Source organism: Lates calcarifer, linkage group LG1, assembly GCF_001640805.2.
Source record: "Lates calcarifer isolate ASB-BC8 linkage group LG1, TLL_Latcal_v3, whole genome shotgun sequence".
Classification (NCBI taxonomy): domain Eukaryota; kingdom Metazoa; phylum Chordata; class Actinopteri; family Centropomidae; genus Lates; species Lates calcarifer.
The window spans coordinates 12,663,673-12,686,446 of record NC_066833.1 but is presented as its reverse complement, the minus strand read 5'-3'; the positions used below and the strand labels follow the sequence as shown (position 1 = coordinate 12,686,446).

General features: G+C 42.1%; 1 protein-coding gene across 1 annotated transcript; it reads left to right on the top strand.

The window, feature by feature from the left end:
* The first annotated feature begins 720 nt into the window (after nt 1-720).
* ranbp2 (RAN binding protein 2) lies at nt 721-22,704 on the top strand. The gene is given in 32 exon segments (XM_051070287.1): nt 721-949; nt 1,755-1,822; nt 1,917-2,028; nt 3,815-3,967; nt 4,121-4,351; nt 4,516-4,658; nt 4,841-5,036; nt 5,341-5,481; nt 5,647-5,806; nt 6,112-6,293; nt 6,592-6,791; nt 7,283-7,406; nt 8,039-8,200; nt 8,562-8,699; nt 9,269-9,400; nt 9,538-9,765; nt 9,889-9,972; nt 10,168-10,309; nt 10,437-10,531; nt 10,659-11,714; nt 11,716-15,133; nt 15,658-15,735; nt 17,008-17,184; nt 17,501-17,587; nt 17,784-17,959; nt 18,908-19,201; nt 19,480-19,567; nt 19,679-19,833; nt 19,928-20,201; nt 20,318-20,673; nt 21,527-21,685; nt 21,687-22,704. Coding segments are annotated over 32 exon segments (9,228 nt in total). The 5' UTR covers nt 721-877; the 3' UTR covers nt 21,834-22,704.
* The last annotated feature ends 70 nt before the right edge of the window (nt 22,705-22,774 follow it).

Sequence of the window (22,774 nt, the reverse complement as noted above, 5' to 3'; positions counted from 1 at the left end):
GACACCTCTCAGTGTAACATCACCAGCAGGTGTAGGAGTCATGGGTGTGTACCTAAAATAAGTTTTGTCCAGGTAAACAGTAACATACATGCAGTGATTATTGAAACTGAATACAAGTAATCAGTAACACCTATAGAAGTTATTGGTCCTTAAAGTTGTTTTGTTTTTAAGTGTTTTTAGCAGCTTTGGTTTGATTGTCCTACACTGAAAGTAACATATTTGAGCTTAAATATCACACCACTCCTGGAATTAAAAAAACACAAAAAAAAGAGGTGTGATGCAGAGGACACTAGTTTTTTTTTTAAAATAACACATGACACATACTTGTAGTTCTTGTCCATAAACCAGCTTTATTGGCCAAGTTTGTATATTCTACTTCACTTTCTAGGCACCTTTTCCCTCTTTACTGCACTTTGTATGGAGTTAGTTGATAAATAAAAACTATTAATTATTTTTGAAAGAATCCTTGCACATCGTCAACCTGCAAAATTAGCATTTGTATCATAATATTTTCTACTTATATGCATGGACTTTGGTATTTAGTTTGTGTTACATTAGAATAGGTACAGAATTATACAATTTCATCTAATGCAAAGAGGGTTCACCCGTTCTTCAAAATAAAGTGCGTAATGTGTGCGTCACACTGAATACTCGGTTCTCATTGGGTAAAGAGCCTGATTCAAGAGCGCGCACGACTCACGTAACCCTCTGCCATTTGACGGTAATGAGACTGCGCAATAACAGTAATGGGCAGTTAACGTGAAGCAGTGACAGACGAACCGATGTTAATGTCGGCTTTTTTTTTCATTTTTTTGCGAATTCCTGGTATTCTATGCACCTTAGTCCGCCGTTTTAGAGGTACTTGTTTTTGGAAGCCATGCGGCGAAGTAAGGCTGAAGTGGACCGTTACGTTTCCTCAGTACAGAGTTCCTCTCCCTCACTAAAAGAGGTAAGTTTAGCCGGTGGCTAATGTTAGCGTGCCGCTGCCATCATGTCAGCCAGCATGTGTCAACCTGAACACCCGGTTAAATGAACACTAGGTTTAGTTTGAATTACGCTGCCGTTAAATCGTTTAGTTTGAATCTCCTGCTCTGTTCAGGTACTGTTAACCGTTCCTAGCTTGCAGCGCGGACGCTAGCTAACCGGCATAGCAACGCCTCGCCGTGTCCTCCCATTTATGTTCGGAAAATGCGCGGCACGGGGCTGTTAGAGCAGCGCTAGCTGATTAGCCCTGCTAGTTAGCCACCACACAGAGAGCTAGTTAAACCACTTGTATAATTAGCACTAGTTTTATACATCTAGAACGATATGGCTTCAATTCCCCTTTTTAAGCCACTCATTCGTGTATTTTAGAGATTCTGGTATTTAGCTGAACTGGTGACTACTCGATTACCTGTAAACAGAAGTTTCTTGACATCACTAATTAAACGTTAATGTTGCATTAAATATTGTCTGAATCGTTGGGTCGTAGGGGACTGACAAAAAGAACAATAGCAACCTCATAACTATGTAGTTTAATATGTTTGACAAAAGAGGAAATAACTTCATATACATAGCACTTTTCTTGTGCTTTTAAATATAGCAGGTAAGTTCAAATAAGGGCAAGCATAAAACAAAGAATAAAATTAGAAGAGTGGGGTGATAAAACCCAGCAAAATATTACATATTAATTAATAAATAATGTTGCAAGAATGATTAAAAGATGAAATATTGGCGCTTCACTGATATTCATTTTCATTGTTCTCTTTCCGCAGAAGCCAGTCAAAGGATTTTTATTTGCTAAATTGTACTTTGAAGCAAAGGAATATGAACTTGCAAAGAGGTAAGCACACAAGCTTCCCTATTTTTGACTGAATGTATTATTGCTTCTCGAGAAGTCTGCATTATATTGACAGTATGTTTCATGCCCTTCCTAGACATGTATCAGAGTATCTCAAAGTCCAACAGAGGGATCCTAAAGCACACAAATTTCTTGGACAGCTCTACGAGAGAGAGGGAGACATCGACAAGGCAGTAGGATGTTACAAGGTTGGAAAAACATGGCACTGGAAAAACAGAGCCTTTCTTCTTGAAAGAATGCCTGGCATGTTGTGCTCCTTGAAGTCAGAGGTGTCAGTTTTATAAAATGAAGATGATCAAAGTCTGCCACATACCCTACCTTTGATGTAATGAATTTCACGGTTTGGCTTGAGCAAGTTGCTAAACTTAAAACCATTGCCCATGGCCAGGCCAGTCTGTGATTGTGTGTATGTGGGTGAATCAGAGCCATACAGGTTAAAAAGGGCATTGTAATGTACCGCTTGATTCATAAAGTTTAAAACAATTCCGATGGGACAATTAAGAATGTGGATTAATATGAATGAGTACATTTAACAAGCCACATGGTTAATGATGCTCCTTGTTATTCTGGGAAGGATTTAATCTAATGCCAATTTACAGCAGGTGGTTTGTAATAGAGGAATCATTCCACAGCCTAATAGCCATGTCTTACGTGAAGCCAGCCATTCCTACAGCGTGGATAAAGTCTTACTTCTAGTCTGCGTTACAGCTTATTTGACTGACGGCATCTGATCCTCTGAACATCTTAACTTCTTTCAGCTTTCAGCTCTTTTTTTTACAGACTCTTAATTAGGACTGTGTGTTGGTGTGAATGGGTTCCTGTTATTCTAAACACTTTTTAAAGTACTGCCACTAAACTTCATAGAAACTGTACAGAGCTGAAGAAATTAAGGGGAGGGGGAATTGCACATGCTTTGCTTTACTTTCCTGTCGACCATTTCCATCATATAATACACATTTTAGATATGTTTCCTACCTTTGTTAGTTATGTGAAATGTGAAAGATTTGTTTTTAGATACAGTAAGTACTGCATCAAAGTGAACTTTTAATGCCCCATATTTGTTTTGCTCACTGAAATGGTGGTGTACTTGGCTTAGACTTACATTCAAGAATTGAAACAAACATTAACAAGCATGAACATTATGAAAAGGATCATGTGACACAGCTCTCTGAAATATACAGAACTATAGGTCTGGTTGTTAACTGATGTCCAGAGTCTGTGGTTTCCCTATACACCTTTATTCAGGTTCAGTACCTATCTGTAATTGGAACTCAGCTGTAATCATGAACATCCTGAGCCTGTGTGCAAAGCCAGAGCCCATCTAGGTATTATTAAGTACTATTTGCTATATAACTCATTGCACTCCAGGTGGGAATGCCAGCTGTGGAAAAATACCCCTTTGAGCTGTTAAAACACTGGGTCCTGTTCTCACATAGCTCCCTGTGAACTGCAGATCAGCATGACCAGGAGTGACTACAGTTCAGCTTGCTGCTGACTGTTTGCAGCTTAAATAAAAACAGCTCCAGACTGTGATAAATTACAAGAAAGAGACATTTAATTATCAGTGTGAGAAAGAGGAGGAGGTGTCAAGTTTTTATTCTGTTGTCACAAAAAGGGAGACAAACACATTTCACAGAACATATGAATCACATGCTAGGATTCCTTAAGTAATTAAAATCAAGAGATAAAATGACATTAAATTCAGGTCAGTTTTCTTTAGGCTATACACTGTGCAAACTCTCGTCTTGGACTCTTGATTTATCTGGTTTATCCAATAACTTCATTAGATTTCCCTCTCCTCCCCCAACATGTGATTTCATTGTGGTATAAATAGCCATCCTATTGGTTTCTGCTCTCTTTGCCATCTCTGTAATGTTTTGCTGTTTAGTATCATGTCCTTTGGATGGATCACATGTCTGCAAGCTTTTGTAAAAACTGACCCAAGTAAACCTTCCCCTGCTTATGTGTCTGTAGCGGTCAGTGGACTTGAACCCAGCCCAGCGGGACCTGGTGCTCAAGGTGGCTGAGTTACTGGTCAGTAAGGATGAATGTGACAGCAGAGCAGAGTTCTGGGTGGATAAAGCTGCAAAGCTGCTGCCAGGAAACCCTGCAGTCTTCAACCTGAAGGTGAGATTTCTTTCTGTTCTCTAGTAAGACCTAATCATAAACAGGACTTTCCTTGTCATGTGTAGATCCAATCCAGGTGGGAGGTGCATATTAACTAAAAATAGAAAGGATGCCATACTGATTTTTTTGGTATATCTGTGCCACTTTGTGCAGGAACGCCTGTTGAGTCGGCAGGGTCAGCAGGGATGGAACCGGCTGTTCGACCTCCTTCAGGCCGAGCTTGCAGCGAGGCCGGCTGATGCACATGTGAATGTGAAGCTGGTTCAGTTGTTCTGTCAGGATGGTCGACTGGATGAGGCCGTCAAGCATTGCCTGGCTACTGAGAAAAGGGGCATGCTGAGCCATAGTCTGGACTGGTACACAGTGGTGGTGCACACACTGCAGGTCAGCATCGAATCACATTTAGAAGGAGAGTAGTTACAGTATAGTGTACTTGATACTGTAGGTATAATATGTTTTTTTTGTTTGTTTTTTTTTTAACACTGCTTAAAATATAAACCGCTTTAACTGCAAAATAATACTAACAATGGATGACCATTTTATTCCAGGAATATCTGGCTCAGCCCAGCGTATCTACTAATGAAAAGATGTGTCGGCGTCTCCAGAGGGAGCTGCTGTTGGCCCACTGCAGCCTGCTGAGAATCACACTGTCTGAGAGCAGCGTACAGCCCAGTCGTGATGCACTCACAGGGTAGGTCATGTTGAGGTCTTAGGGTGTTATTTGTAAACAAACCATGTAAGCAAACTGTATCCATGAAATCAAATCTAAACTTAAAATCTGCTTAGATGACCATTTATTTCCATTTATTCCACTAAAACATAACTCGAGGAAACTGTGCTGCAAATTAAATGTGCTTGTGTATGTGTGTCTAGATTTGACCAAGCTATGCAGACATTGAGCAGCATTGCAGGCCGCCACACAGACGACCTTTATGAGGTGTTTGTGGAAATGAGAGGTCACCTCTACCTGCATGCTGCTGCACTGTTGTTGAAGCTGGCTCAGGATCGCCAACAGACCTGGAGGGCTGTCATTGACCTGGTTGCACTGTGCTACCTGCTGGCATATCAGGTACTGACACACCAAATCACAAACATAGCCAGTAACTGTCATCAAGTTTATCAGGAATAAGGTATTCCTGTTACCAGAGTTGTTAATAAATCTGTAAATACCTGAATCTAGTGGATTTTCTTTAAGTTGTTAAGACCAAAGAATGTTAAAAATGTTTTTATTTTGTAGACTCTTTTTATGGATTTACTTTTTAGATATTAATTTCATAATATTTGAATGAGAATAATGCTGCAGTGCTGTGGCCTGAAGATGGATAAAGCTGAACTTTTCAACTCAAACTTCTTGTTGTTTGTCCCTCTATCAGGTCCCCAGACCAAAGCCTAAAGTGACCAAAAGAGACCAGTCAGCCCCACAGCCTCTGGAGCTGCTGGCCAACGATCGACAGAGTCAGGCTGGACACATGTTGCTCAATTTGAGCACGGATTCATCTACCTTAATCAGAGAGGTTTGTTCATTCGTTCTAACTCAGTTAAGTCAAAGGTTATAACCTTTTCAATGTGGAATTAAATGCATTCCTAACATTAACACTAACGTTAATTGTTTCTGCATTATATCAGACATAGACACCACTGACAAACTGACACAATAATTTTGTGTTGCCTGTGTATAGGTGGTGGAGGCATTTGGAAATCGTAGCGGTCAGGACTCTCTGTTTGAACTCCTGTTTGGACCACAGGCCTCCACTGGATCTTCGTTTATTGCCAGTGATGACATTCGTTCCCTAAATACCACAGCTCCAGAGCTCTCTCAACTGGCCAAATGGGACACTGGTACAAAACTCTAATCTGACTTACTACAAAAGTAGAAAGAAGATCTCCTCAGTTGTTTGTATCAGGTCCACCTTTATTTTTGACAGACTGGAATGAGAATTACTTTTTCTAAAAAATATGGTTGTGTTTTACAGAATCACATGATTTCAACAGATTACTTTGTGAAGCATCAGCTTATACCAGAGAGTTATAATGTATAATAATATAATATTTGTCTACAACTATCTACAAGCTAGTGTTGTAGTAGTGTTGTGTTGTGTATTTTGAGTACTCCTACATTGTACTAACTGGTGTCTCCTCTGTAGGCTCCATCTTGCTGCATGGTGGTGACTTGCAACATCTGAGCTGGTTGGGGCTGCAGTGGACTCTTCTGGCTGAAAGACCTGCCCTGCGAGAGTGGCTACAGCAGCTCTTTCCCAGGCTCACCCTGGAAACTTCCAAACTGGACACAAATGCACCAGAGTCCATCTGCCTGCTGGACCTGGAGGTAGGAGGAATCATGTGGGCTGGTTTGAATGGGTCAACATAAGTCAGGAGTCTGCAGTCAGGTTTTCACTCATCTCCAATATTAAGGAAATCCCAGTTTAGTTTAACAGAGCATATGAAAGAAGATTTAATAACAACCTCATTAATCCTATTTTTAGCAAGTACATTAGAGCTTTCATTAGAGCTCAATTTGTAAAATGTAGGATTTTTGTTCCAGGAACATGGATTTGGGTTTTCCTGCACATCTTTCAAAATATAAGTGTGTTTCTGTCTCTCTCTCTCTTGTTTTTTCCTTCCAGGTGTTTTTACATGGTGTCGTGTTCTGTAGCCATTGTCAGCTCCAGGAGACGGCGAAGATCAGTAGTGGAATGAACCAACAGCAACAACAGCAGCTCTATGAGCCACGCTGCCTCCCCCTTCCTCTCCTTCGCCTCTTGACCACTGACAGACAGAGGGAGTGGTGGGATGCCATCTACAGTCTTATTCACAAGCAAGCAGCGTGAGTCTGAGAACTGCAGATAGAATATGATACTCAAGGACAAAAACGTCACAAACTAGGGTTAAAACAAAACAGACGGTATATTTAGGTCAGTCTTTAGAGTGAATTATTTCTAGTGTTTTTCTCTGCTTTTCCTAACATTGTTGTGTGAAACAGTTTACGTCTTGCAAATTTCAGGAAGTTTTCTGATAACAAAGTTATCAAATCAGTTAAATCAAAATCTGTTCCTCGATATTCAGCTACTGAGACATGACTCATGGTGGTGTTGTGCAATTGTGCAAATACAGAATAATTTTAGAATCTGGCTGTTAAAACAGACTTTTTGTGTCTACACTTACATTTACCCTCTTTGTGTTGATGTCAAAGTATGTTAAGACAAAAGGTGTGGGCACAAACAAAGACTAGATCAGATCAGATGTCAGGGCACTTTCTTGATTAAGTGTAATTATTATGGAATCCAAATATTCATTTTGATGTGTGTCTTCTTGCAGCCCGAGCATGTCAGCTAAGCTACGGATGATTGTGCAGCATGGACTGAACACTCTGAGAGCCAGAGAGAAACATGGGCTTCAGCCAGCACTGGCCATCCACTGGGCTCAGTGTCTCAGCCAGACGGTACACACATGCACACACAGCCACACACTAATACTGATATAGTTGTTTGATTTTATTTATAATAACTAAGTTTAACATTAGAGTTATTTGTGTGTTTCAAAAGTGTGCCAAATTCAATTTAACTCAAAACATTGTACTGGCTAAGCGAAATTGGAACGGGCAGGTAAAGCAACAGATAATGGTGTGAAAAGTTCTTGCCTTTATACATTGTGAGTGCTACTGGACTGCAGTACTGTAGAAGCATCAGTTATGCGGGTGGCAGTCATGCACACACGGACATTCAGCAGAGACAGAAAAATACCACTTGGATAACTCAGCACCTTGCCAGATACTGGGTAGAGACACACATGCCTTTACACCTGCTCCTTTCTGTCACTCACTCTACAACTGCTAAATGTGATTCACTTTAAGATGTCCAAACAGCCACATGTGCTGCTGCTCTATGTGTCCATTTGTTTTGTGTAGAACTTGCAACTGGAGAAACTACTTGTAACTGAAGACACTACTTCTGTGAAAAGTGCATACTCTGTTTTTCTTTCCTTGTGTATATTTTCTGCCCTGCATGAAGCTAATGTGGCTGGCTCATCTTCTCTCTTTGACATCTAGCTGTGTTTGTATGTTGTATAACCCAGGGTGATGGAGTGAACTCATACTACGACCAGAAGGAGTACATCGGCCGCAGTGTCCACTACTGGAAAGTTGTCATCCCACTGTTGGAAAGGATCAAAAACAGGCGCAGTATACCTGAACCACTCGAACCCCTCTTCCTACACTTTTCCTCCAAAGATATTCAGGTTAATACTGTGCTCATAGTTTCTTTTATTATATGAAAGTTTGGATATGTGGGGGAATGGGTGGATGCAGCTTGTGTCCACTCTCTGATCCTGAGACAGTCTAGTGTTAAGTTTAAAGATGTTAAGACTTTTGGCTCTGCCTACAAATTACCATGATCTTTGAACGTACCTCTTAAAAGCTATTTTTATGTCAGCCTTTTATGTGTTTATGAAATATGAATATGAGTGTTTTGGCCCACCCTAGCAAATGTTTATGCACCTTTGATACTGGTAGGCGATTAGCATGACGAATTTGCTAAATGACTGATCTATGTTATACAGTGTTGGCTTACAGTATGTATGTGTGCATGTCCCTTTTCAGATATCTTCTGTGAAGGGCTACGAAGAGGAATTCAAGATAGCATATGCAACTCTCCTTGACATTGAAGGCAGGACAGAGGAGGCCATCGCTACCTTGGAGACCATTAATAACATGTCATCCATCTGGCATTTGGCTCAGGTAAGTCATTGGCTTACCTGAGCCACAACATAACTCGGATAAGTTGATTCAAGAGCCAGTTTTGGGTTTACTAGAGCAGCTTTGTAGTGTCACCACAAAATGTGTCTTAGTAAGAATAGATGGCAAATATTTAAGGAGGTTATGCCTACTAAACTGTATCAGTACTAGTCCCAGTGGTACAGATGTAGATGTGCTTATTCTGACTAAAGATAGTGCTATTACAAAAACCATGAATCAGGTTCATACCAGTCCAGTTAAATACATTTTGATGCCAGTAGTGTAATATGACAAAGAAGTTACAAAATAATTCATTTTCTGAACATGAAATTTGTTTGTTTTTGTTTTTTGGTCACTGCAGTGTTTGCTGACTTGGTGCAGACACAGCTGCATTTCAGAGAATGCTGATCAAACATTTAACTGACAGATTCCTCAAAATTCACCCAGATCAGTCAGCCAATATGTGATATCCGATTGGTGCACGCTTAATATAAAAGCTAGTGCTTCTGACACCTGTACTTGAGCATGTCTTTCATTTTTGTTTTCTGTGATGCGCTGCATTTCCTTGTCAGATCTACCAGCGGCTGTCAGAGGAGGCCAGCAATGGGGTTGAAGAGACCCAAGACAGGTGCATCACTTTCCTGAGAAAGTTCAGGACCTACCTGTCAAAGATCTACAATGCCAATGCAGATGACATTGATAAGGTAATTTTTTTAACCTTCAAGACTTATGGCTTATTTACTGATTGAATTAGCAATGTGGACACAGCTTATCCTTATTCTTTTACTTGTAAATGTGAACTCTGCAGCAGTGTAACCTTTGCCTACATTTTGTGTCTCAGCTGCCTGTGTCCATGGAGGAAGTTGTGGACCTCCTGAATGATGTGAACCAGCAGCTTGGGGAGAGTGGGGAGGCCATGGATGAAGACGAGGAGAAAGACGAAGAGGGTCGAAGAGGACCAGCCCACTCTAGCCCTGTTCATCCCACTGAAACCAGCGCCACCATATCCCACATTAAGTTTTCCACTCCCTCTCCTAACAAAAGCCTGGTCTCTCCTTCCAAAAGACTGGTAGGTTCAGGTTATTGATTAGCATTCGGAATACTTATATTTTAAATGTGTCCCTGTAATTATCAGAGACTTAAATTCACAACACAGATTAATGACTTATGATTTCTTTCCCCTTTCATTCAGATTTCACCCAAGACGCCACCTCATTGGGTTGAGGACCAGAAAAGTCTCCTCCAGATGCTATGTCAGCAAGTTGAAGCACTCAAGGTCAGGATTAGAGATTACGTCATTACAGCATCTTTTTGCAAAATTTAAGTTCATACAACTTCATGCAGGAAATAAATCAGTGAATCCCAGGAACCAGGATTGTCCCTAAATCACCATTGTATGTTAACTTTTAGTGTGGGTTAAATGTTCTGTATAGTTGTTAAGTCACTTCTCACTAAGATCCTTGTTTTGCAGAATGAAGTTCACGATCTGAGGCACAACTCCTCAGGGAATGCAGGCTCTCCTCATCATAAGATGTATGGAGAGAGCTACGGAGCCGAGGGCCTGCAGGAGCCCTTTACCCCAGTCCAGTCCTACCATGGTGCCCCCCTAACAGGTACACACACTATTTAGAGTGAACGCATGTCTAGTTATTTAGTTCCATAGTTTTGTCTACAAGTGTTGGACAGAAAAAGTTAATAAAATGAACAAAATCTTAATATGTATTGTTTACCTTTATCAAGTTGCCACCACAGGCCCTTCTGTGTACTACAACCAGTCTCCAGCTTATAACTCTCAGTATCTCCTGCGCACAGCAGCAAATGTAACCCCCACCAAGGTAATCATCATCTAACACTGGTTTATATTAATAAACTTGCTCAGTTTATTAAATGACATTTGATTTTTATTCTCTCTCTCTCTCTCTCTCTATCTATCTATCTATCTATCTATCTCTCTATACACAGGGTCCAATGTATAGTATGAACCGTATGCCACCTCAGCAGCATATGTATGCTTATCAGCAACCCACTCACACACCTCCTTTGCAAACAGCCCCACCCTGCATTTACCCTCCTCAAGAACAAGTCTTTGGTGCACCTCTGCGATTTGAATCACCAGCCACAGGCCTTCTTTCCCCATATAGTGAAGAATATTATGGCCAGAGTGTAACCCAGCAAACCACCAACCCTCCTCTACCTGAACCTGGCTACTTTACCAAGCCATCTGTAGTCCCTGTTCAGCCACCAAAGAGCATAGAGGGAAAGCCTATGGACTTTGGGAAGCTGTCCTTCAGCCAGCAGGCGCCTGCTGAAGTCCCCAAAGTGCCTAGCTTTGGAGCAGGGGCAGCTGCCCAGTCAACACCTTCTGCTGCATTTAAGTTCAACTCCAACTTCAAATCCAACGATGGAGATTTCACTTTCTCAGCTTCTCAGGCCAAGCACAGCGAAAGTCTGCTTGGTCTTCTTACATCAGACATCCCAACTAAAACAGATACTGTTCCAGAGAAGTCTCCAACTCAGGAGCAGCCCCCCAGCCAAACAAACATTTTCACATTTGGCACTAAAAGTGCTACCACCTTTTCCTTTGCTGATTCTGCACAGGACACGAGCACTGGAAGTCTGTTTGGAAAGGTGGACCAGCCGTTTAAATTTGGGGAGGTTACCAAGCCAATGTTTGGGTTAACAGGTTATGCAGCCGAAGAAGAAAAGGCAGCGGAGAGCGACAATGACAGCACTCATGTTGAGGAGGATGAGGATGGTCCTCATTTTGAACCCATTGTACCTCTTCCTGATAAAGTAGATGTGAAAACAGGTGAGGAAGAGGAGGAGGAGATGTTTTGCAACAGGGCAAAACTGTATCGATTTGACACAGAGACAAAAGAGTGGAAGGAGCGGGGTATTGGCAATGTTAAAATCCTAAAACACAGCACTAAAGGGAAGGTCCGGCTCTTAATGAGAAGGGAACAGGTTCTTAAGATCTGTGCTAACCACTACATCACAGCTGACATGCTACTGAAACCGAAATGCTGGCTCTGATAAATCCTGGGTCTGGAATGCCATTGATTACGCAGACGAAGAGCCTAAACCAGAGCAGCTGGCCATCCGCTTTAAAACAGTAGATGAGGCATCACTTTTCAAAGCTAAGTTTGAGGAAGCCCAGAAAATTGTGCTCAGATCACCGAAAAAGCACGATCAACAGGAGAAGAAAGAGGAGAGCTTAACAGATTCTGAATCACTGGCAGCCCAGTTTGCTCTTAAGGAAGGGGAATGGGAATGCACTGTGTGCTGTATAAGAAATAAACCCACAGATATGAAGTGTGTCGCATGCCAAAGTGCCAATCCCAATTCTTCATCAAAACCAGACATTAAGGCTGCTGGTGAAACCAAAGCCAGCCCCTTTACTTTCAAATTTGGGACTGACTCATCAAAACCCAGTAGTTCTGGCTCTACATTTACTGGATTTGGTGCTTTTGGAGCTTCTGTACCCTCTACGTTTACATTTGGGACCAGCACCTCAAATCCTGCTGATACAGTGACCAGTGTGTTTGGTTCTGGCTTTGGGGTTCAGTTTGGACAGAAGCCAGGGCAGTGGGACTGTAACACATGTTCTGTGAGAAATGAAGCCTCAGCAGACAGTTGTGTTTCTTGTAAAGCTCTTAAAGCCTCAGCAAAAACAACTGCCACAGCACAAACCACACCAGCTGTAGATGCACCTGCAGCTGATGCTGTTGACTCTGGGTTTGGTGCCCGGTTTTGCAAGAAGCCTGGTCAGTGGGACTGTGATGTATGTGAAGTAAGAAATGAAGCCTCTGCTGACAAATGTGTCGCCTGTGGAAGCCCCAATCCTGCTGCTAAATCAACAGAGCGGGCTCCAGCAGTGTCAGATCTACCAACAGTGTCAGGATTTGGGACTGATTTTGCGAAGAAGGATGAGCAGTGGGACTGCAGTTCCTGCCTAGTCAGAAATGATGCATCAGCTGCTGAATGTGATTCCTGCCATGCCCCTCGTGGGCCTCCCTCTATAGAAGCCATGTTTGCCAGGAAAGAGGGACAATGGGATTGTGACACTTGTCTGGTGAGAAACAATGCTTCTGACATTAAGTGTCCAGCTTGTCAGACACCAAATCCCAATGCTAAAAGCACAGCCAGCACTGCTCCCTCAGCCTCCTCCTTCAGCTTTACCTTTGGAAACAAGAGTTCATCGAGTCAGCCTGCTGCAACTGGATTCACAATGCCTTTTGGAACTGGCAGCACTTTTCAGTTTGGTCAAAACAAAGAGAAAAGCTCAGCTTCTTCTTTCAAGTTTGAAGCTCCTCAGTCTGGATCTAGTACCACAAGTGCTTCAGGCTTCTCCTTCTCAATGCCCATTCCAGCTAGTGGCTTCAAGTTTGGCATTCAGGACACTGCAAAAGAAACCCCCTCAACTGTTAATCCAGCACCTCCATCAGGGTCAGCCTCTAGTTTTCTGAAAAGCATAGCTGACAAACACAATGAGAAAGAAGATGTGTCTGCACCCTCAGTGGACCAAACGGATCAAGATCAAAATCCATTAGTTTCTGGAAAAACTAATACATTCAGTTTTGCTGACCTGGCAAAGTCCTCTGGAACAGAGTTCCAGTTTGGCCAGAAAGACCCCAATTTCAAAGGTTTCTCTGGGGCTGGGGAGCAGTTGTTCACATCATTCCAGGCAACCCCCACCAAGACAGATGCCTCAAATGAATTGGAGGATGACGACATGTATAAAACAGAGGAAAATGACGATATCCAGTTTGAACCAGTGGTTCAGATGCCTGAGAAGGTGGACCTGGTGACAGGAGAGGAGGATGAACAGGTTCTTTATTCTCAGCGTGTCAAACTGTTCAGATTTGACTCCAGCACCAGTCAGTGGAAAGAGCGTGGTGTAGGAATCCTCAAATTCCTGAAAAACAACACTAATGGCAGGCTCAGGGTGCTGATGAGAAGAGAGCAGGTTCTGAAGGTATGCGCCAACCACTGGATCACCACCACTATGAATCTTAAACCCTTGGCAGGTTCAGATAAAGCATGGATCTGGATGGCCAATGACTTCTCTGATGGAGATGCTAAACTTGAACAGTTGGCTGCCAAGTTTAAAAGTCCAGAGCTTGCTGAGGAGTTTAAAGAGAAGTTTGAAGAGTGTCAAAGACTTCTTTTGGACATCCCCCTACAAACGCCCCACAAGCTTGTTGACACAGGCAGAACAGCACACCTCATTCAGAAAGCAGAGGAAATGAAGTCTGGTTTGAAAGACCTGAAATTCTTTTTGACAGATGAAAAAACCAAGATCAAAGATGATGACAATCAGGGAGACATTACATCCAGCAATGTTTCAAGCCTTGTAATCAAGACTCACAATGAAACCACTGGCCCCACTTTGGAGTGGGATAACTACGACCTACGAGAAGAGGCTTTAGATGATACTGCCGACACATCAGTCTATGCCTCTCCCATCGCCAGTAGCCCCCTAAGAAAGAATCTTTTCCGCTTTGGAGAATCAACTGGTGGGTTCAGCTTCAACTTTCAACCTGGCATCAGCCCCTCTAAATCTCCTGCTAAGCTTAACCAGAGCAGAGCTTCAGTGGGTACTGATGACGAGCAGGATGTAACCCAGGATGATGAGAGGGATGGCCAGTACTTTGAGCCTGTGGTCCCCTTGCCTGATCTGGTGGAGATCTCCACAGGAGAGGAAAATGAACAGGTAGTCTTCAGTCACAGGGCCAAGCTGTATCGCTATGATAAGGAACTGGGTCAGTGGAAGGAGAGGGGTATTGGAGACCTCAAGATCTTGCAGAATTATGACACCAAACGTGTGAGGTTGATAATGAGAAGAGATCAGGTACTTAAGATCTGTGCCAACCACTGGATCACAGCAGCCATGAAGCTGGAGCCTATGAAGGGTGCTGAGAAGGCCTGGGTCTGGAGTGCCATGGACTTTGCTGAAGTAGGAGAGGGTAATATTGAGCAGCTGGCTGTAAGATTCAAGCTGCAGGATACTGCAAACACATTCAAACAGGTCTTTGAGGATGCTAAGGTGGCGCAAGGAAAAGAGGAACTTATGACTCCAGTGACAACTGGAGCAGCCACATCTCAAGACAGTGGGCCTGCAGGATCTACAAAAACTGCTACAGCTATATGTGGGAAGGCAGCCATTGCTATTCTGGAAGAAACCACAAAGGAACGTACAGAGCTTACCCCAGAAAGCAATCTATGTGCACCTGGGTCTCCAAGTCCAGCCAGCTCTTCAAAGACAGTGGTGTCTCCCCCTAAGTTTGTCTTTGGCACCGATAGCCTTCAGAAGATTTTTGGCACTCCTAAACCTCACTCTGAGACTGAGGAATCTGCATCTGGTTCTAAAGCCAAAGATTCTGGACGCCCTGCCACGGCTTCAATCGCTGCACCTGCATTCAAAATTCCAGAAAAAGGTATTTAAAAAAACATATTGTAAGACATAAGAAATATTTGTCTGATTTTCTGTTTTTGAATGAGTATCATGACTGTTTTGTTCATTTTATTTTTACTTCATTGTCTTGTTCCATCTGCATCTCATTGCTCCATCATCTTCTTAGTTAACCCAGCCAAGACCCTTCTCAGTTTTTACTAAGACAGAAATTGTATTAAAATCACAGATTTCCCATTTCATCCAAATGTAGACACTTTTTATGCTGTCTATTTTTTAAAATTTACTCAAGATATACCTGTATCTTTGGAAAAAAAAAATAAGGTGAATGATCAGAAATAGGTTTTTATTGAATATGCTGCACATACTGTATGTTGCACACCTGTAGCTCATCTAGTAGCATTAATTAGAACACATTTGTATATAATTCAGTCAGCACACACTGGTAGTATTTCACTTTTTTATTTGAACGCTTTTGGCCTTGTTTTCTTATTATGATATCAACCTCACAATTAGTTTCTCTTCGCCCAACAACCCATCATCCCTTAGGGCTGGATTTTAGGCTTTTCAAAGATAACCCAATGGCTTTTTGGACCAGCACATCAACCACCCAATTTGAACCCCCAGGTACTCTAATCACTGCAGTGTGTGTTAACACTTATCAGCTGTGACCTGGCTGGCCCTTACTACTAGAAAGAAATAACCTGGATGCACGGAGTGGAAAAAACAGTGAAGCTAATGTGTTGCATGTCCAGTGTGTGAAGGTACAGTTTTTATTGAACAAAGAATTTTAGTAATTTATAATAATACTGAAGTTGCACCTATGCCATAAGATTTTAGTCTCTCTCACTTGAGGACCTTTTACAAAACTACACAAAAAGTAGTGAAAGTAGTAGTAGTAGTGTCTAATGCAGTTATACCATTTCATAAAAGGCAGTTAATAAGTGTGACTAAACTTAAATCTATTTTATGTTTAGAGTTTCTCAAGTAGACTTAGTTCAATAAACAAGGAGTCCTTTTAGCTCAGGCAAATGATAATTCAGTACTATCATTTGTGATCTTTTCATTAGATCTTGTGGTTCACAGTTGTCATGTCTGAATGGATTAAAAGTTAAATTAGACCAAAAACTGTGTGTTTAAGCACATCTTTAAATGGTTTTATTCTAGTAAAAATACAAACTTAAAAAACTCAGGTGAGAGAAATTTTCTCACCTGAGTCTTGACTCTAGATTGAAGGACAATCAGAAGGTCTCATACTGTGCTTCAGTTCATAGGGGTGTAAAGGTTTTTCAGTTATGCTAAAACTGCTTTACAGGAATTTGATAATGTAATGATATACATAGTTACAATTCATAATGTTTACTGATCAGATTAAACAATAGAATAAAACTAGAGTCTTGAATCCCAACTGCAGGCACATCAGTTAATATCTATTGAAAGGTGAGCTGAGAAGATTCCACACAGAGCATTCCCTCTGAGAGGAATGCACTGTGCAAACGTCACACACTCCATTTTTAGTGCAGGATGTGTAGCAACAGTGTGAAATGCAATTCCCTGTCTAGTCTGGTTTCTGCCAGTTATATGCAAAGGGAAATTAGAGCAGAAGCTGAGGTATTTATATTATTTAGTTTTACAGTATCATGTGTCCAACAAGCACAAGTGGTGTAGTCTGTCAGATAAAATAAAAAAACACGGAGACATGCATACAGAAATGTTCTCTTAATACCAGTTGTCTTATATAAATCAAACGCATGCTATCCCTTTTTGCTGTGCATGACTTTTTGTGTGTGTGGAACTAACACCTGTGGTCATAAAGGCAAAGCAAATTCATTTTTACTGTTGTAAGCATGTCTTTCCCAGCCTGACTGTGTATTGTTTTACCTCTGTCGTGTGTCACAGGGCCCCTTCAGGCAGAAGGAGGTGGTGCGGGGTCAGATGAGGGCTCGGATGTGGAGGTTGTGTACATCAGGGAACCCACCGTTGAACAGGCAGATTTAGCCAGGCAACTCCTGCTGCCGCTCACCTTCTTCTGCTACAAGAATGAACCAGGCTACTGCAGCGATGATCAAACTGATGGTGAGACCAAACAATACAAAACAATACAGACAGTATATTTTATTCATTTACCACATATATTTATGAACTGAAATATGGCCCCACACATCTTCAGAGGGTTAGAAAACCTGTTGTGCTTTTACCACTGTACCACTGTGCATGTTGCTTTCTGCCTCCACGCTATCATCCTGAAATTTGAATATATGAAAATATGTATAAAAAGACATTGATTCATATTCCTGTAAAGTGGGAACAGTGGTATCAACATATACTCTCTCCTAACTAACAGAACATATGCGAAATATTTGTTTCTTTCTTTTTTCTTTTGGATTTTCAGACGAGGACTACGAGTCAGCGGTGAAAGCCTTGAATGGAAAGCTCTATCCTGACCCTCCTCAGAAAAAGGCTGCAGCGTGTGGTGATGGTATGACTGTCATGTCCTGTCACGTTCAATTACTCACCCTCATTTATTCATCAAGTATTGGCGTTTATTCACTTTGCAGACTTTTTTAAGTCTGTGCTCAATAATTATCTTTTCATCACATGAATTATTCACCACATGCTCACCTCAACTGCTAGTGCTTCTCCCTAGCCCTTAACTTGTGTGTACTGCATTTCAGAGCCAGACTGCCAGGTGGTGTGGGAGAAGAAGCCAACGCCAGAGGAGGAGGAGAAGGCCAAAAGCCTCCAGCTCCCACCCACTTTCTTCTGCGGCCTGAGCACCACAGACAGCGACACAGACCACGACAAGCCTGAAGACTTTGACACAGAAGTCCGCAAGGCACAGCAAGACCTGGTAACAAATACAGCACTTATAAAGAGCACTGAAGAGCTTAAGCTGAAGCTTTAATTACTATTAGGAGAATGCCACCCCTAACAGTGATGTGACACAATCCATGATCTTCCAGAAAGAAGATGTCTCTCTCTGTTGGATTTGTTTGAACTAAAGAAACACTCACTCACTCATTTGTGGTTGTACAGTGGTGTGGTGGAAGTTCTTCCTCACAGAGAGCAGAGGGCACACACCAGACAACAGCCAAGTTTAATTTGGGCCTGTCATCAAATTACTCACAGAATTAACATGAATTAGTGACAGCTGTTATGTTTGTATTTGTGTTTGTGCATTTCTCCGAACTCAGTCACCGCTTCACTCAAAACGCATATACTAATTTTTACTGGCTTATGCTGCACTGCAGAGCCTTGGCATCTTAAAGGAGAAGAGCTGTGGCACTAGCAGGCTGAGGTGGAAACACAGCAGAGAACAGTAATAAAAGGAGCAGTTTTTGGTTAGCGTCATTATGGCTAATGCCAATCCATTATGCCCAGACCAATCCTTAGAATCAGCTTAGGAGATCTAAGCTTAGGAAATCTATGCCGTGAGCTGTGGCTCAGCTCTTCATCAATGTAATGGCCATGTCATACATTTAGTAATGCAAGCAGGTGGTCTGGGCTGGATCCATTTATGGTGTTGAATAAGTAAGAAATTATGCGTTATTAGTTTAACCAGTTGCAGTATTTTTTGTTAATGTAGCATCAAGCAAGCGTCAGTATTCTTATGAACACCAGCAGCTTAATACGAAATAGATACAGCCCTGAAGTAATGCAGAACTAGTACTGACTGGAAGAATACAGACACACAAAGAAGATCACTGATCATAATTATTATTATTATTTTTATTTATTATTATTATTTTTTTTTTTGGTTAAAGAATAATGTAAGTTTCTTTCCTAAAATCTGTGTCAGGATGCCCAGTTAAACAAAGCCAGAAGGGCCCCCAGAAGCACTGCTGAAGCCCCAGAAGAGCCAACACCAGGCCCGTCCTCCAGCAGCACAGACACTGCAGGCAGCATGTCTACACCTACAGAGCAGACCTCAGACCAGCCAACAAAGACTCAGAGTGAAGCTCCTAGCAGCAGCTCTCCCATTGACCTGTCAACGAAGAAGAGCCCAGAGCCGGAGTCCAACACTAGGACGGTAGCTTCCACTGCTATAACCAGTCAAGGTATAAACCACCTCCTCCTGTTCTTCACTGCAAATGTAAAACCACTGACCTTTGTGTCTACCTGTTGTGTGTGGTTCTACACTGGTATGTTAAATTTTACAAACAGCTCTCTTAGTCAAAATGTTCCTGTTTTAGAAACAAATCTCAACAACCTTCTTCACAAATTAATCACTAATATTTTTGCCTCTTTTGGTTATAAACATGTAGTCATTGATTTACTGGTGTTTCGATCTGCTCAGCTGCTCATTAGCAGCGTACAGCACAACTACATTCTTCTCGTGAATTCATGAAAACCTTGTTCCTCTCACCACAGACTCCAACCTTTGGCTTCAACTCACTCGGTGGCTTCTCTTTTGCTGACTTGGCCAAAAACACAGAGGGATTTGCGTTTGGAACCAAAGGTTGGCTTCAACATCCAACTTTCTGACCGCAAACTATCTTGCCATTTCTTGAGGTATTGCCATGGCAAAGTTATATTTCACTGCTTCTTTATTGTTTTCTCTTTGATGTAGACTCCAACTTCTCGTGGGCAAACGCTGGAGCGACAGTATTTGGGTCCACAGTGTCCTCAGCACCTAAAAACAACGGAGATGAGGAGGGCAGTGATGAAGAGGAAGCTCCTAATAATGTGGACATTCACTTTGAACCAATCGTGTCACTGCCAGAGGTATCTTACAATACTGAGCTCCAGTGTTTTTTAGACATTTTATTGAAGTTCAATGAATGAGGACCACAGCTCACCATGTAATCATGTCTCACAGGTGGAGACAAAGTCCGGAGAGGAGGACGAGGAAATCCTGTTTAAGGAGCGCGCCAAGCTGTACCGGTGGGACCGGGACCTCGGCCAGTGGAAGGAGCGTGGCATCGGTGACATCAAGATCCTCTTCCACCCGACCAAACATTTCTACCGAATCCTGATGAGAAGAGAGCAGGTGCTGAGGGTTTGTGCCAACCACACCATCTCTCAGGCGATGGAGCTCAAGCCCATGAACGCCTCAGCTAACGCGCTGCTGTGGACCGCCACCGACTATTCAGGTACACACACAATGTAGATATGAAATCAGTCTCTGCATTACATCAGTCTGTTTTCACTCTGTATTGATGCTTTTCCTTTTGATGATGGTCTCCTGTCTTTCCCTCTGTTTTTCCAGACGGTGAGGCCGCAGTGGAGCAGCTGGCGGCCAAGTTCAAAACCCCTGAGATAGCGGAGTCCTTCAAGAAGATTTTCTGCGAGTGTCAGAGCAGAATGGGCCAAACTGGTGGCGATGCCTCATCCATCTCCTCGCCACAGATGTCTAGAATTCAAGAGCACTCCAGAGACAGTAATCCACAGGTGTTCCTCAAAGTGTCAGCAGACAACCAACCACTGGGCACCATCACTATAGAGCTGTTCTCCCACATTGTCCCCAAGACGGCAGAGAACTTCAGGGCTCTCTGTACCGGCGAGAAAGGCTTCGGACTGCGGGACTCCATCTTCCACAGAATCATTCCAGACTTCATGTGTCAGGTGAGGAGATAGTAAAGATTAGATCACTTCAGTTTCACTCATAATTAAAATGTGAGACACGATGTGGACTTTGTGACCTACATTGTGTTAAAATCCTAACACACACTTGTGTGGATGTTGGCAACACTTTACAGGTAGTTTTGTCAACTTCCTAAACACTCAGCACTGCTTTTTCCAAACACATTTGAACAAACTCTAACACTTGATTTGTTCAATTCAGTTCCAATGAAATCCACAGTCTACCCAAAAATGCAGTGTAGATTTTACATTGTTTCACTCATGTATTGAGCCTCTGCTGCCTCACTTGAGTGATGAAAGCCAGCAGACTGCATTACTTCTCAATGATTTTTGGTGGTGTTGAATCTGAATGCTTCCTCACAACTTCTCAGATGGTTTGTAGTTGTGATAATTTGTTCAGTACAGATCACTAGTTTCTTCATTTTGCATTAGTGAGAGAGTCACAGAAGTGCTGTTTACTGATAGGACAACAAGATATGTAATGGATCTGACAGACAGACTAGCTGCTGGAGTCAAGCCACAGCCTGTTTTACTTACAATGGACAGTGAGAAAACCGATTAGTGTTGAATATTGGGTATAGGTCGTTTCAGTTTTAAACAAGTGACAGCTCTATTCAGCAGCTAAGATCATCAGAACCAGGATGAGGATCATCTCTGCTCTGTCCTCCTTTCACAGAATCCCTGTCACTGCAAACCTGATTTATCTTCAGTGTACAATAATGCAGTGGGAAAGAAAATTGTCTCATGACTGACCACAAAATTCCATCAAATCTCACATAGAGAACAATGCATTTTTTTGTAGACATGACTAACCAGATCCCCATTGATCCTTTAGGGTGGTGACATCACAAACAGCGACGGCACAGGAGGCAAGTCAATCTACGGCAGCCGGTTTGAGGACGAGAATTTTGATGTCCGGCATACTGGCCCAGGTATTCTGTCCATGGCCAATCGCGGGCGCGACACCAACAACTCGCAGTTCTTCATCACCCTGAAAGAAAGCTGAGCACCTGGACTTCAAACACGTGGTTTTTGGCTGGGTACGGGACGGCATGGATGTGGTGCAACAGATGGGAGAGCTGGGCACGAAGGGAGGCATGCCCTCAAAGAAGCTGGTCATCACAGACTGTGGACAGCTGTAGCTTTTTAAATGTTAAGATCAAGATTTACAGCTTGGTTTAGGTTCTAAAGTCAAGATCAAAAAGGGCTTTGGATAATGATGTGTTCTCTGTGCAGTAGATACCCTCCTGCTAAAACTGAATCCACAGTCATTAGGCATCTGAGAATTAAACACCAATTATAAGACTGCTGGTCAAGACATCTTAGAAACTTGACTACAGTAGCCTTGGATTTAGAATTATTTTGCTTTAGAAATAATCATTTCTCAAATGGGAAACATGGTGTAGTACTATGTGAGAGAGGAGGCACTTGGAGCAAATGTGATATTTTGTTGCTCTGTTGCACTTGCATCTTTATCGTCTGTCAATAAATTCTCACAATTTGTTTATTTAGTGTGTATAATTGTAAATGGACTACTTTTCTAAATGTCTATTTTTGTTCTTTTGTCTTGCATGTGCTCATTTTGAATGTGGTAGTCCTCTTCATAAGCTCCACTCTGGTATTTTTTTCCCTTCTTGAAGAAGTCTTAACTATAACTGAAAGGTGAGGTTGTTTTTGAATGCACCTGTTGGTTTGTAACCATGCCCCTGCCTTCTCTCCAGATGCTGCCTCTGTTAACTTTAAACATTAGGGCCTCCCTCCCCAGTGATTTATTTTCTTTGTGCAGTTGGATTTTCACAATGTGCAGATAACTGGACTTCATACTTGCCCACACAAGTTGAATCATCTCACTGTGTTGTCCTGTGGATGCAGGGTGGCTGGATAACATTACATCTGGTTTGGGTTTTTAAAAAGGAAATATACTATCATTTGAGATGATCACAGATAGATGTGGTGCCTGATGTACCAAAATAGTATGCTGATAAAGGAGAAATAAAGTTGCTTTACAAGTAACAGATGATTGTTTGAAAGATTTCTTTGAAATGTTTCCTGTTTATCCTTTGTTATTTTTAATTTCTCCACA